The 12,221-nt window shown below is 42.9% G+C and overlaps 2 protein-coding genes and 1 long non-coding RNA gene across 16 annotated transcripts in view; 2 read left to right on the forward strand and 1 right to left on the reverse strand.

Annotated features, from left to right (window-relative positions):
• The window catches only part of LOC310709079 (tigger transposable element-derived protein 1-like), an 877,074-nt gene that overhangs the window by 202,507 nt on the left and 662,346 nt on the right, over nucleotides 1–12,221 (forward strand). The gene's annotated exons all lie outside the window — the stretch shown is intronic.
• EPB41L1 (erythrocyte membrane protein band 4.1 like 1) overlaps nucleotides 1–12,221 on the forward strand; it is a 183,734-nt gene that overhangs the window by 166,028 nt on the left and 5,485 nt on the right. For 5 of the 14 annotated variants that reach the window (XM_083507862.1, XM_083507869.1, XM_083507870.1 and 2 more), the window contains 8 exons: nucleotides 1,611–4,451; nucleotides 5,065–5,172; nucleotides 6,383–6,769; nucleotides 7,857–7,940; nucleotides 8,561–8,641; nucleotides 8,942–8,995; nucleotides 10,496–10,591; nucleotides 11,701–11,781. In XM_083507862.1, coding sequence (XP_083363988.1) covers nucleotides 1,611–4,451; nucleotides 5,065–5,172; nucleotides 6,383–6,769; nucleotides 7,857–7,940; nucleotides 8,561–8,641; nucleotides 8,942–8,995; nucleotides 10,496–10,591; nucleotides 11,701–11,781 — 3,732 coding nt within the window. The remainder of the gene's footprint in view (nucleotides 1–1,610; nucleotides 4,452–5,064; nucleotides 5,173–6,382; nucleotides 6,770–7,856; nucleotides 7,941–8,560; nucleotides 8,642–8,941; nucleotides 8,996–10,495; nucleotides 10,592–11,700; nucleotides 11,782–12,221) is intronic. The other 9 variants (XM_083507873.1, XM_083507874.1, XM_083507863.1 and 6 more) reach the window with 3 other exon arrangements.
• LOC310709145 overlaps nucleotides 1–12,221 on the reverse strand; it is a 44,782-nt gene that overhangs the window by 9,865 nt on the left and 22,696 nt on the right. The gene's annotated exons all lie outside the window — the stretch shown is intronic.

Here is a 12,221-nt window from a genome sequence, read left to right on the forward strand (position 1 = left end):
CAGTTGACACAAATTTTTCTATAGCAAGGTTTGAGCATACAGCTGTAAATGATTGGTACCTCACTCTGTGCATACATTCAGACCTGCACGACTGTTTGCTCCATAGTTGCCTTCCAGTATTGAAGAGTACTGTGGTGTAATTAGCCTCTCAGACTGACTCGTGGCACTGTACCACAATGTAGCGCATGGCACTGGAGCAAATCACAGCTGCCTCCACCAGATCTGAAGCCTTTGCGAGGCTGCAGGAAAAATCTCTCTGTTGCAATGCATTCTTTCAATCTTTGGGGAAATCACCAGTAACATCTCCAACCACAATACGTGCTCTGTCTTCCTGCTTTCTTCTACAGTGATGACTGAACCCTCAATGGGTGATGGGCTTGGATAATACACGACATAAAAAGCAAATCACTACATATTAATACACAGCATCATACACGGTGTTTAAGTAGTTTGGTACTGCTGTGCTACGTGATGCACTAAATACTAGGTTTTCTTTTCCCTGCCTCCTGCACTTTGCTGTTGTTGTTGTTTAGTCGTTTAGTCGTGTCCGACTCTTCGTGACCCCATGGACCAGAGCACGCCAGGCACTCCTGTCTTCCACTGCCTCCCGCAGTTTGGTCAGACTCATGTACACACTTTGCTGTACTGCCTTTTAAAGCAGTTTGCATAACAGTTTCTGCCTTTTACTTTCTTAGCAGTGCCTTCCTAGTTCTAGCCCTCTGATCTGCCTTTTTGAAAATGGAATTGGTCTTGGGTTCATATTAACTGGGGCACTGGACCAAAATTGTTGCCTCTACTCAAGTTTGTCCAGAGCAGTGTAACACCATGTGAGAGAACAAAAGTGTCTCAACCATTTCACTTGCTTTCTCAGTGCAGAGAACCTGTGGATGCTGCTGGAGCCTAGAAAAACAGGGTGCAACAAGATCTTCAGTCTGTAGTCTTGCTCTTGACTATAGGCTAAAGGGATTCCTCCCATTCCCATCATGAAAGATGTTTATCATTCTTGCACACAGACATACTGAGATATAAAAGATCTGGATAAATTTCACTGTGGAAATTTAGGCACCAAAGAGAAAGTCTCATTACAGTAACTTGACTTGCCAGCTTACAAAGTGATTTAGTTAGATGTGAATATAACTATGCACTATGCATGAGTTTGTTGCTTAGGTATGCAGATAATTAACATGTCGGTAATTTAAATCAATGTTTGAATATTGTTTTAAAGCTTACATTAGAATTCTGATTTGATCACGAGACCTTGAATTTCCAAATCATCAATCCAACAGTCAGAATCTCACATAGCTCACTATGTAGCTCATGATTTGTATAAACTTTTGGCACCAGACTTTTGCAAATGGGAAGGGAGAAATACTGTCTGTTAAAAGCCAGCTCTCAGCACCAGTCTCAGAACTGTGCTTCTGAGATTTCAGCATGCATTCAGTTAATAACAAACACCTCCTTAAAGGCATCTACCACCAGGTTGTTTCTTTAGTAGTAATACAGTTTAGTGATTACAAGGATGTTGGCAAGACTCTTGCTGCATGTTAATAATGAGGTGTTCAAGAAATTTATGTTTAATGCTAACTCTTCTTGCTCCAATTGCAATGCAGGGTTCAGAGCATTGGGTATTTATAGAAAGAGAAACTTCTGGGCTGGAAGAGCTAGCACTAAAACAAATAGTTGAGACCCAGAAAGAAGAGGCGCATGCAGGTCCTTCAGAGAAGCATCCAGATTTGGATTTAACAAAAGTGACCACTGCAGTGAGGGAACTCAAAGCAGCAGCAGCAAAGCAAGAAGAGAAAGCAAGTGAGGAAGGCAGAGCACATATTCGGAAAAAAGCCAAAATGATAGCCAGCCCAGAAGATTTTGAATCGTTATGGGATGATGATGTGTACGAGAGAGATAGCAGGAAACACTCTTCTGAGACAGATGGACAGTCTGCTGAGGAGAGAGACGAGAAAGATAAAATGGAGACGGTCATGGTAGCCTCCACTCATCCTGAGGAGGCAGAACTGAAAGCCCAAAGAGAGGCAGTGGTGGTAGCTTCCACTAAACTTGAGGAGAAAGGGGAACAGAAAGACAAAATGGAAGCAGCAGTGGTGGCTTCTACCACTCTTGAGCAGCCAGCTCACCACCCCGAAGGACCAACAGAAAAGAGTACCATACCTGAAAGTTTCCAAGTTGAAGAAGGACAAATACATGCCTCAGAATCTCCAAACAAACAAAGCAGAACTATAATACAAGAACACAGGACTACTTTGACTCTGTCAGACAAAGAAGTGTTCAAAACTACCTCAGATTCTGAGACTGTTAGAACTAAGGTGAAGATGGTATCTTCTGCTGCAGAAAGGATAATCTATTTGGGGTCTGAAGAAACTGATGAAAAAGATGGTGATAAGATCAATACAATACCTGCCAGAGAAAAGCCCGGCTCATCTGAAGACAGGCAGGAAAACCAAACAGAGTCATTAGATGAAAAAGAGAAGAGCCCCAGTTTTGCACCAGCTTCCGGTGCAACAGAGATCAAGGAAGATGATGAGTTCCAATCCAGGTCATCCACTTACGGGGGAGGACAATCGGAGCTCAGTAAACCAATTATAAAATCAGATTTGCCTGACAAAGTTACAGAGGATGGTAAAAAGATACATCCCCCAGAGTCATGTGCTTATGAGAAAGAAGAGCATTCATCAACTCCAGAGAAAAAAACTTCAGTGGAACCAACTGATTATGGAACAAAAGTTTACAGCGAATCCAATGCACATCATTCTACAGAAGAATTCAGCCAAAGAGTTTTCCATTTATCGATGCCACAGCCAAAATCTGGATCCCCAACAAAAGAAACAGCAGCTTATCTCTCCTGTGGGCAAGAACAGGAAGCAGATGAAACTCATAGTATTCTCCAAGGTGGAGAAGAATCTGACAAGAAGGAAGTTGATACTGCCATGGAAAAAGTATGTTTGACATTCAGAACTTCAGAAACTCAAAGAGAAATTAATAAATTAGAAGAAACTGAAACTTCTCAAATATTCCTTCAAATGGAAGACATAGAGATGACGAGATCCACCCTGGGTTTCTCACTACAGCAGCTTTCCTGTACTACAGAAATTTCAGATGAAGAGCAGAGTAAACCACAGGATGCAAAACCAGGAGAATTGCCCCAGGATGAAACACTTGATTCAAGCCAGCCTCCCCATGACAAATACTCTGAAGTTCAAAGTAAATGCACCACATCAGAAATCTCTTCCAAGGACAAACACCCTGAGCTGGAAGAGTTGGCTAAAGAGGATAACCATGAATTGGATAAACAGAGACTCCAAGAACTGGAAGATGCAGCCAATGCCAACCATACTGAAGTGGAGCAGATGATGAAAGATAAGCCTACTCTGTCTGAAGAGTCAACTAAAGATGAACCATCAGCTTTGGATAATCTCTCAGAATTGAAAGAGACAACTCAGGGTGCTCCCTCTGAGGCTGAAGAGTTAGACAGAGATGTATTGGATAAGTTGGCTAAAGATAAAGAATTGGATAGGCACGTAAAAGCAGAAGGGGTGAGTAAGGATAAAATCGAAGACTTGAAAGGCTCAGCTTTAGATGAACACCATGAAATGGAAGAGGTAGCCAAAGATCATCTCAAAGAAACAGAGGGTGTAACTCTAGACTTGGAAGAGCTGACTGGGGATAAATTCTCCAACTTGAAACAGCCATCCAGGGATGACATTTTATCCCAGGCTGGCCGTCCTGATTCTAAGCCTCCAGAATCAAGAGAGACATTCCAGGATCAATCTTCTTTGGAAGACGGAACTGAGGCCACCCATACTGTCTCTCCTAAGATTGGGCCAGCAAAAAGGAGCAAAGAATGTCCGCATCCTTATCGTGCCGTAGCACAGGAAAGGGAAGAACTGCACACAGTTATCAAGGAAGGGAAACCAGGTCTAGAGCCACTGAATCACATGGCATTTAGCACAGATACAACTACTCCACTTCAAAAACATCAGGATATAGCAGCACCTGTAGAGAACCACGGGGGTTTGTTTGAGTATAGAAATGAGATGGACCAAGAAGTCTCTGTAGCTTCTAAAATCCGGATGTTTGAACAAGGTGAAGTATATAGCCCACTTTTTGGTGAGCAACATGCAACTCCAAAGGGGTTGTACGAGAGTTGCACTGGCAATGAGACACCAAAGGATCTATCAAGGATGCAGATAGAGCTACAAACAGGTATATTTTTAGAGAACAGCTGTGCAGATGTTGAGTTGGCCTCAGGCGCTTTGGATGGCAAAGCCCTGGATGTGAACTACCTAGCTGTTGTACAAGGAACAAGTGAGGGAGAACCATCCCAGTCTTCATCTTGGAAGGAAGATATTTCTGTCGGATCAGAGCAAGAACCGGAAGGGGATGTTGAGCTGGCTTCTCCTGATTCTGGCTGTGAAATCACTTTGGCAGAAGCTGTGGTAACCTCTCAAATGAACTGTCCCACTGGAAAGTTCATAAAGCATGTTGTGTGACTTGCCTTTATGCACTATGTGCCATGGCTTCAAACATGGCCGTTGACCAAGAGCCGCTGCTTGCATCCCCTGTCCTTTGTGTGTGTGTGTGACCTGGCTCAGTTGCTGAATGCAAACTTGCTGGCCCAGGCAGTTCATCAGCTTTTGGATTGTTCTCTCTCTGTGTGTGTATGTGCGTGCGAGAGAACTCCTGGAGGTTTGGCTAACTTGGAGAGTGCCAGCTGCTAACTCAAATCCAAGCAAAATGAGTTTTGTGAATGGAATCGTGCAGTGGCAGGGTGGGAAAGGATGACGCGCTGAGAGCTTTGTATCTCTCCCATACCTCCACGCACACACCTAGCTGCAACATTCTCACGCTTCCAGCTTCTTCCTTCTTGCATCTCTTAATTTTGATATCCCTTCTTTTGCTTGGCTTGTGAGCCCCTCCTCTCCTCTCCTCCCCTCCTGCCTTTGGCAAGCTAGTGGCTGGCTGACAAAAATAGCTTCCCACTGCTCCAACCAAGGCACTAGCTGAGTTCCTTTCTGCTCTTTTAAGACTAACCCCTTTTCTCTAATCTAGAGCAAATTTCAAGAACCAGCTTGGGAAGAAAAGGATTTGTCAGGCCCATCAGTAAAAGCCTCCCTGAAAGAAGAGAGTTTAATGGCTGCTCCTCCAGTGGCCCCTCAGGTCTCAATGATGTTTTACTAACTGCTTGCTTTTGTGGTGTAAAACCTCACCCTAGAGAGCCGTGTGCCACCACCTCCTTCCCCAGCTTACTGAGCTACTATATATCTTTATATATGTATATACACACACATATATATGCTCCTCTTCTGTTTGTTTTAATTATCTTTTCTCATACCTCTCAACATACCAGAAACCTGGACAAAACCAGGCATTAAGAAGTAGGACATCATAGCATCTAAATTAAAGAATAGCATTTAATTCCTGGGGGACAGGCCAAACCCCACTGGTGCCATGAGGAGAATCTCCATTGACTACAGTAACTTTTGGCTCAATCCCTAACAAGTGGCAATTCTTTGTGAATGCATAATACAGGTGTTTCGATATGGTGCAGGAATATAGGCCAGTTTGGGGGTGGAATTTCCACACTGATGCAGTTGAGAGGTATGTGTAGCTTTTGGGGGAGCTAGGAGAACGATGTCCTTCTGTTCTGATTTTTTTCTTGTCAATTACACTGATTAAAAATCTACCCTGGAAAAGTTCATACTTTTAACAGGTTTCCTCTGGTGGCATACTCAATCCAGAGATGCGAGTTCTCACAACACACGCCCTTTCACAAACACTGTGATATTTCAGGATACCACCGAATCGTTCCTTGCGCGCTTTTTAAAAGGAGCCTTACAAAGCGAAGTGAGGTATATGCAGTGGCAGAAAATAACAAACGACCTTATCTCAGTGAAATTGACAAATGTTCTTGCTTCTCCTGCAATATGTGCAGCTGATTTGCCTTAACCTTTTGTCTTTTTCCCCACACCCAAACTTTTCTACTCTCTGCCTCCACTTTTCTGTCCTCCTGCTTCCCCAATGGTCAGTGAGAGTCCGAACTTCTTTATTAATGTCTTAACAACATCTCTTTTTGCACACACCCGCTTTTGCCACAAGTGCCACTCACCTATTTGGGATTAATATTTCCAAGGTCATTGTTTTATTTCCTCCTTGCAGTTTTGCAGGTAAAATCAGAAACACTTTCCCCTTCTCCCTGCAGAGTTTTTGCTGTGAGAAGTTTTGGTTTTCATGCTTGGGATGTGCTTGATACCCTTTCGATGATGCTTCCTCTCTCCCTCTTCACCCCAAACCAACGGGTCCTGATGGCTGTAACCTGTCATTCGGCACTTACAGCCATAGCTTCTTTCCTCCCTTTTGTCTCATTCAGAGAGCGGGATTGAGGGAGGGCACAGAGGAGAAATCTAAGCCACCTCGGCACAGGGCCCCCGAAAGTGACACTGGGGACGAGGAGCAAGACCAGGAGAGAGACTCTGTCTTCCTTAAAGACAACCACCTGGCCATCGAGCGCAAGTGCTCAAGCATCACGGTCAGCTCAACTTCCAGCCTTGAGGCTGAGGTGGACTTCACAGTCATTGGCGACTACCACAGCGCCGCCTTCGAAGACTTCTCCCGGAGTTTGCCTGAGCTTGACAAGGAAAAGAGCGAGGGAGAAGCAGAGGGCGTGATTTCTTCTGAGGAATCGGACAAGCCAGCTCCCGTGCAGGAAGATGTTGCCAAGGAAGGGGAGAAGGTTCCCCAAGTAATCCCAGAAGAGGTACAAAAGGAAGCCACGGTGCACGGCTGTATCTTAGTGTCCTCATTTGCAGTGTTGTCTGTTTTTGGCATTTGCATTGCTCGATGGACTGTCTGTCTCACACCTGTTTGGAGAAGCACGTCTATTTCCAAACAGCGTCTTTTTTGTTTTTGTTTTTTAAAAAAACTAGAATATTTTATCTACCTTCATGAATGTTGCTGTCATGTTTGCATGTCTTTGACACCCAAGTGCATGTGTGTTTTGTTAAGTGTGTCCTTTTGTATCTCCTAACCCGTGAAGTTACCATCATACCTTTAACCCCCACTGTATTTGCTGTTCCACCATAGCAAGTTTCTATGTTGCATGAATCAACAAATAACATTTGTATTGAAGACATTTAATTTATGTATAATGATGTGACTATTGATGAGATGAATAGTTTCTCGGATGGGAGCTGAGGTAAATGACTATAGTTTATCCTGCTTCTATTTAAGTCAGATTCGGTGCAGTGGGGAAATGGTTATAGCAAGAATAGTTAAAGTAACTTTCTCCAGACTGACTGAAAAAAATAGAAGTGAAAACAAAACAGAGCAAATGCTGGGGAAAGCAATACTGTCTGTGGGAATATACAGTTAAGCCAAATGTCCTATAAATTTGCTTCACCAAATGTCCTATATTTGCAAGACAGTTTGTATTTATGTGCATCTACTCCTTCCAATGGAATTGTTTGTTTGTTCTGCAGAGATTTGCATTAAAATGCAAAGCTCTAAATTCATCTCCCCGCCCCTTTTACTGTAAGTTACTGCAGTTATCATCTTACTTTGCCAGTTTGAATTTTAATTCCATTCTCTTACCTTTACTGGAGTCCTCTACAGCGTCCTTGAGTTTCATATTTTCAGTCAGTTCTCTCTGCTGTTTGAAAACTGCACTTGCTCTTTGCAATAGGACGCTTGAACTCAAGCTAAACAAGTTCTGTGCAATTAAAATAACTTCATCCATCACAGCCTACAAAGTGCAAGGTGGAGCGAGGGAATTGTGCACAAGCCAGCAATTTTGTTCAGTTAAATGCAGGTTGGATTGTTGCTAAATTCTTTTGTTCCTTTGGTAGTCCTCCATGAAAACGGAAACTGTGAAAAAAGCAGAATCGGAAACCTCTGTGCAGCATAGACTCACTGCAACAGAAATTACGCAGGTAACATTTATATTTTATTTTGTTTTATTGCAGTTGTTTATCTTGCAGCACAGCACCTTGGTCAAAGCACATGAAACATGGGCCCACTGCATATCTCTAGTGGCAACACATCATATGAAGATCACATCTGCACTGCATTTGTTTAAATGTAGGGGTTGCTGTGCTGTTCAGATGAGTTGCACTGGAAGGTTATCCAACGAGAATGGTTCATTTATATGCCTGTATTTTCAGAAGAGTGCCATCTTTTCTGATACTTTCAGTGCAGTAATACCCAAGTTATTAGTCCAATTAGGTGGGATGAGTCTAGACCAGGCATAGGCAACCTCGGCCCACCAGATATTCTGGGACTACAACTCCCATGATCCCTAGCTAACAGGACTAGTGGTCAGGGATGATGGGAATTGTAGCCCAAAACATCTGGTGGGCCGAGGTTGCCTATGCCTGGTCTAGACGGATGTAAATTCATGTATTTTACTTTAACTGGGTGAAGAATTTCACTAAAGCTCTTCATTGGCATGTGAATCAGGGCAAGTGTTTTCTTTTTAATCTTCTTAGAGACTGCCGCTTGTGCTTAGTCTGTAAACTTTATTGACTTACCGTATTTCCCTTTTCATGTTTAGGTTGATGGTACCACCACAGGCGGAAAGGAGACAATAACCACTTCCCACATTGTCAGCACAGAAACCATATCAACAACCTCAGTAAGTACCCCTTACTGGGGTTGAAGGTTCTATTGCATCCCTCAAAACCACATCTGGCAACAATGTAAGCCTCATTTCACACATTGCGTGTGTGTAGGGCATAATTGTGTTGACTCTAGAGTGAGGTGCAGCTTTAGTCATGCCCTCAGTGTCATGTTGTCTGCTTCCAACAACTGTGTGTGGCCCAAGATCATAAAGAAACCCCAATGTGCAAACTTTTGTTCGTGTGTAGGGGGATCTGTGCGAATAGGACACCTCACTTCTCTTTAGTTATATCCGTACCCACCTTGTGTTTTTCAGGATCACAGCACCAAGGCTGGGAAGGGAACAACAGAACTTCGCTCCATCTCTCCAGTGAGTGTTTTTACATTCCTGGGCCTTTGAGGTATAGCTACGTTAGAGCACGGTAGACCAGCGGTGCCAAATCTGTAGCTCTACAGATGTTCTTTGATTCCAACTTCCATCTGCCCCAGCCAGCATGCTTACCGGTCAGAGACAATTGGTGTTTTGGTCCAGAACACATTCCCCATCCCTCCTGTAGCCATATAATGACCCCCAAATCCTGCATAACCACACACACATATCTACTATTTCTTAAGGCTACCCCGCCCATCTTCTTTCTAGCATCAGTAGCGGAAGAACAAGGTTCAGGGTGATTTTGTAAAACAGAAGCAATAGGAATAGTAGACCATCTTCAGCATGCCTAATGTAAGCCCGCTGAGGTGAACTGTGAGGTCATTGGTACTGCACAAAATGATTAAAACACATATGGCAGACCAATAAACCCACTATTCTATCATTCTTGGCAGCCATCAACCTCCAGAGACACATACAGTGACTGCAAGCAAGCAAACTACTGTCTCTCTGCCCTTATAATCTGATTCATGCAGTTGTTTCTTAGCAGCTACTCATATGAGAATATAATGGCATGTGTCTGACAGTGCTGATAGGTGCTCTGATCCTCCTGTGACACTTGTGAGTGAATATCCTGTCCGTCAGAAAGTTTAGGGGTTGAGTTTTACTAGTATGGTTCCTTCTGTGTTTTACTTCCTTTTTCAGAAAACAATGATGCAGTAGAAAGCCAACATAATATGTAAAGGTTATCTAATACTTCTGTAGTTGTACAAGTAAATTATAGTGTGTTTCCTACACATTAAGGCCCGCTGCGGGCCCCTTTTATTTTCAAGTGTTGAAACCTGTTAGGAGATAATACAGAGCTTTCTCTGTTGCAATTCCACTTTACCTGGAAATGTCTGCTGGAGGCTGTCCTTGTGAGCCTGTTAGAATGCTGCTGAGATGTTCTTCAGATAGTCTACTCAATGTATCTGAATTCTGACTGTGTCTAGCTTGGCGTTATTGTTTCAGACTGCAGTCCTGTATACACTTAACCTGAGTGTGAACCCCACTGAACGCAATGGGACTTTCTTCTAAGCACGCATGCATAAGATTGCACTGTTAACAAAACAAGCACTAGTAGACAACAGTTAGCTGATTTATTTAAATAAGCAATGACCAAATGAATGCAATACTTAGAATATAATGAAGATATCGGGGTTGCTGTATACAATGTCATAGCAGCTTATTTAGCACCCAGTAGTACTGTGTGATTTTGACTGGTTTGCAAAGAGAACTTTTCAAAAGCGACGCCCAAGAGTGAACCTGAGACTTTCTGTGTGCAAAACATCTTCTCTCTCTGAACTATGACCATTAATAACAAACAGATCCCACCACTCCCCCCTAAAAATAGAAAATCAGAGCCCAGACACTTTTACATGATAAACCTTCGCCCCAGTATGCATGTTTAATAAAAAAGGCAGTCTGCTGACGTGGATGGTGCTTTGCATGTTTTTGCAGATCACCAGCAGTGCTGTTGGGAAAGAAGCCTTCTCCAGTCTTTTTGGTGCCACAGCAGAAACCCTCTCCACCTCCACAACCACTCATGTTACCAAGGTAAGACTGGAGCAGGAGTACCAGAATACTAGCATGTGTGCCAAGTAAGACCACTCAACTTGAGACACTGCAAAATTAAGAGCCATGTGGAAGCTATTCAAGAATCATAGAATCATAGAATCATAGAGTTGGAAGAGACCACAAGGGCCATCGAGTCCAACCCCCTGCCAAGCAGGAAACACCATCAGAGCACTCCTGACATATGGTTGTCAAGCCTCTGCTTAAAGACCTCCAAAGTAGGAGACTCCACCACACTCCTTGGCAGCAAATTCCACTGTCGAACAGCTCTTACTGTCAGGAAGTTCTTCCTAATGTTTAGGTGGAATCTTCTTTCTTGTAGTTTGGATCCATTGCTCCGTGTCCGCTTCTCTGGAGCAGCAGAAAACAACCTTTCTCCCTCCTCCATGTGACATCCTTTTATATATTTGAACATGGCTATCATATCACCCCTTAACCTCCTCTTCTCCAGGCTAAACATGCCCAGCTCCCTTAGCCGTTCCTCATAAGGCATCGTTTCCAGGCCTTTGACCATTTTGGTTGCCCTCCTCTGGACACGTTCCAGTTTGTCAGTGTCCTTCTTGAACTGTGGTGCCCAGAACTGGACACAGTACTCCAGGTGAGGTCTGACCAGAGCAGAATACAGTGGCACTATTACTTCCCTTGATCTAGATGCTATACTCCTATTGATGCAGCCCAGAATTGCATTGGCTTTTTTAGCTGCCGCGTCACACTGTTGGCTCATGTCAAGTTTGTGGTCAACCAAGACTCCTAGATCCTTTTCACATGTACTGCTCTCAAGCCAGGTGTCCCCCATCTTGTATTTGTGCCTCTCAATTTTTTTGCCCAAGTGCAATACTTTACATTTCTCCCTGTTAAAATTCATCTTGTTTGTTTTTGCCCAGTTAAACAAAGAAGACATTAGAAGACATTATTATTATTATTATTATTATTATTCCCAACTCTGTATCTATAAAATAGGAAATAATGTGATAGCCTTCATAGAATTGCAGTGGCTGAGTGAGAGAAAAGGTAACTTACAAAACATTTTAAATATTGGAAGTGCTGTATAAACACTCAATGTGTTGTTTTCCTTGTTTTCCTTATTTCAGACTGTGAAAGGAGGATTTTCTGAAACCAGAATAGAAAAGCGAATCATCATAACAGGAGATGAAGATGTGGACCAAGACCAGGTGTGAAGGAAATCTGAATGAGGCTGTCAGTAATGTTAGAAATAAGCTTTCCATAAACACAAGGATGGAAAGCTTAAGGAGGCCAGAATCCCCAGATCCATCATTCCCTATACATAGAAAGCTAGTGGTAGAAATAAGAGTCTCACATATTTTTACTGGTATATAGCAAATCGCAGTACTGATCACCCTGTGACAGGTAGACTTACTGTCACAATAACACAAAAGAAATCCAGAGGTATGCCTTTTATTTACTTACTAGAATTTAAATACCACTTGATTGTACTAAATACCACTTGATTGTACTAAAACCTAATTATGAACTAAATAAAATCAACAACAGGCTAGTAAAACCATTGTAGGCTTCCTTCATAGTAAATAATTATAAAACAGCAACAACTAAAAAGCCAGGATAAATTGAAATGAGTGCCACCATAAGCCTC

The sequence above is a fragment of the Podarcis liolepis genome (assembly GCF_965112155.1).
Source record: "Podarcis liolepis genome assembly, chromosome: 6".
NCBI classification, from domain to species: Eukaryota; Metazoa; Chordata; class Lepidosauria; order Squamata; family Lacertidae; genus Podarcis; species Podarcis liolepis.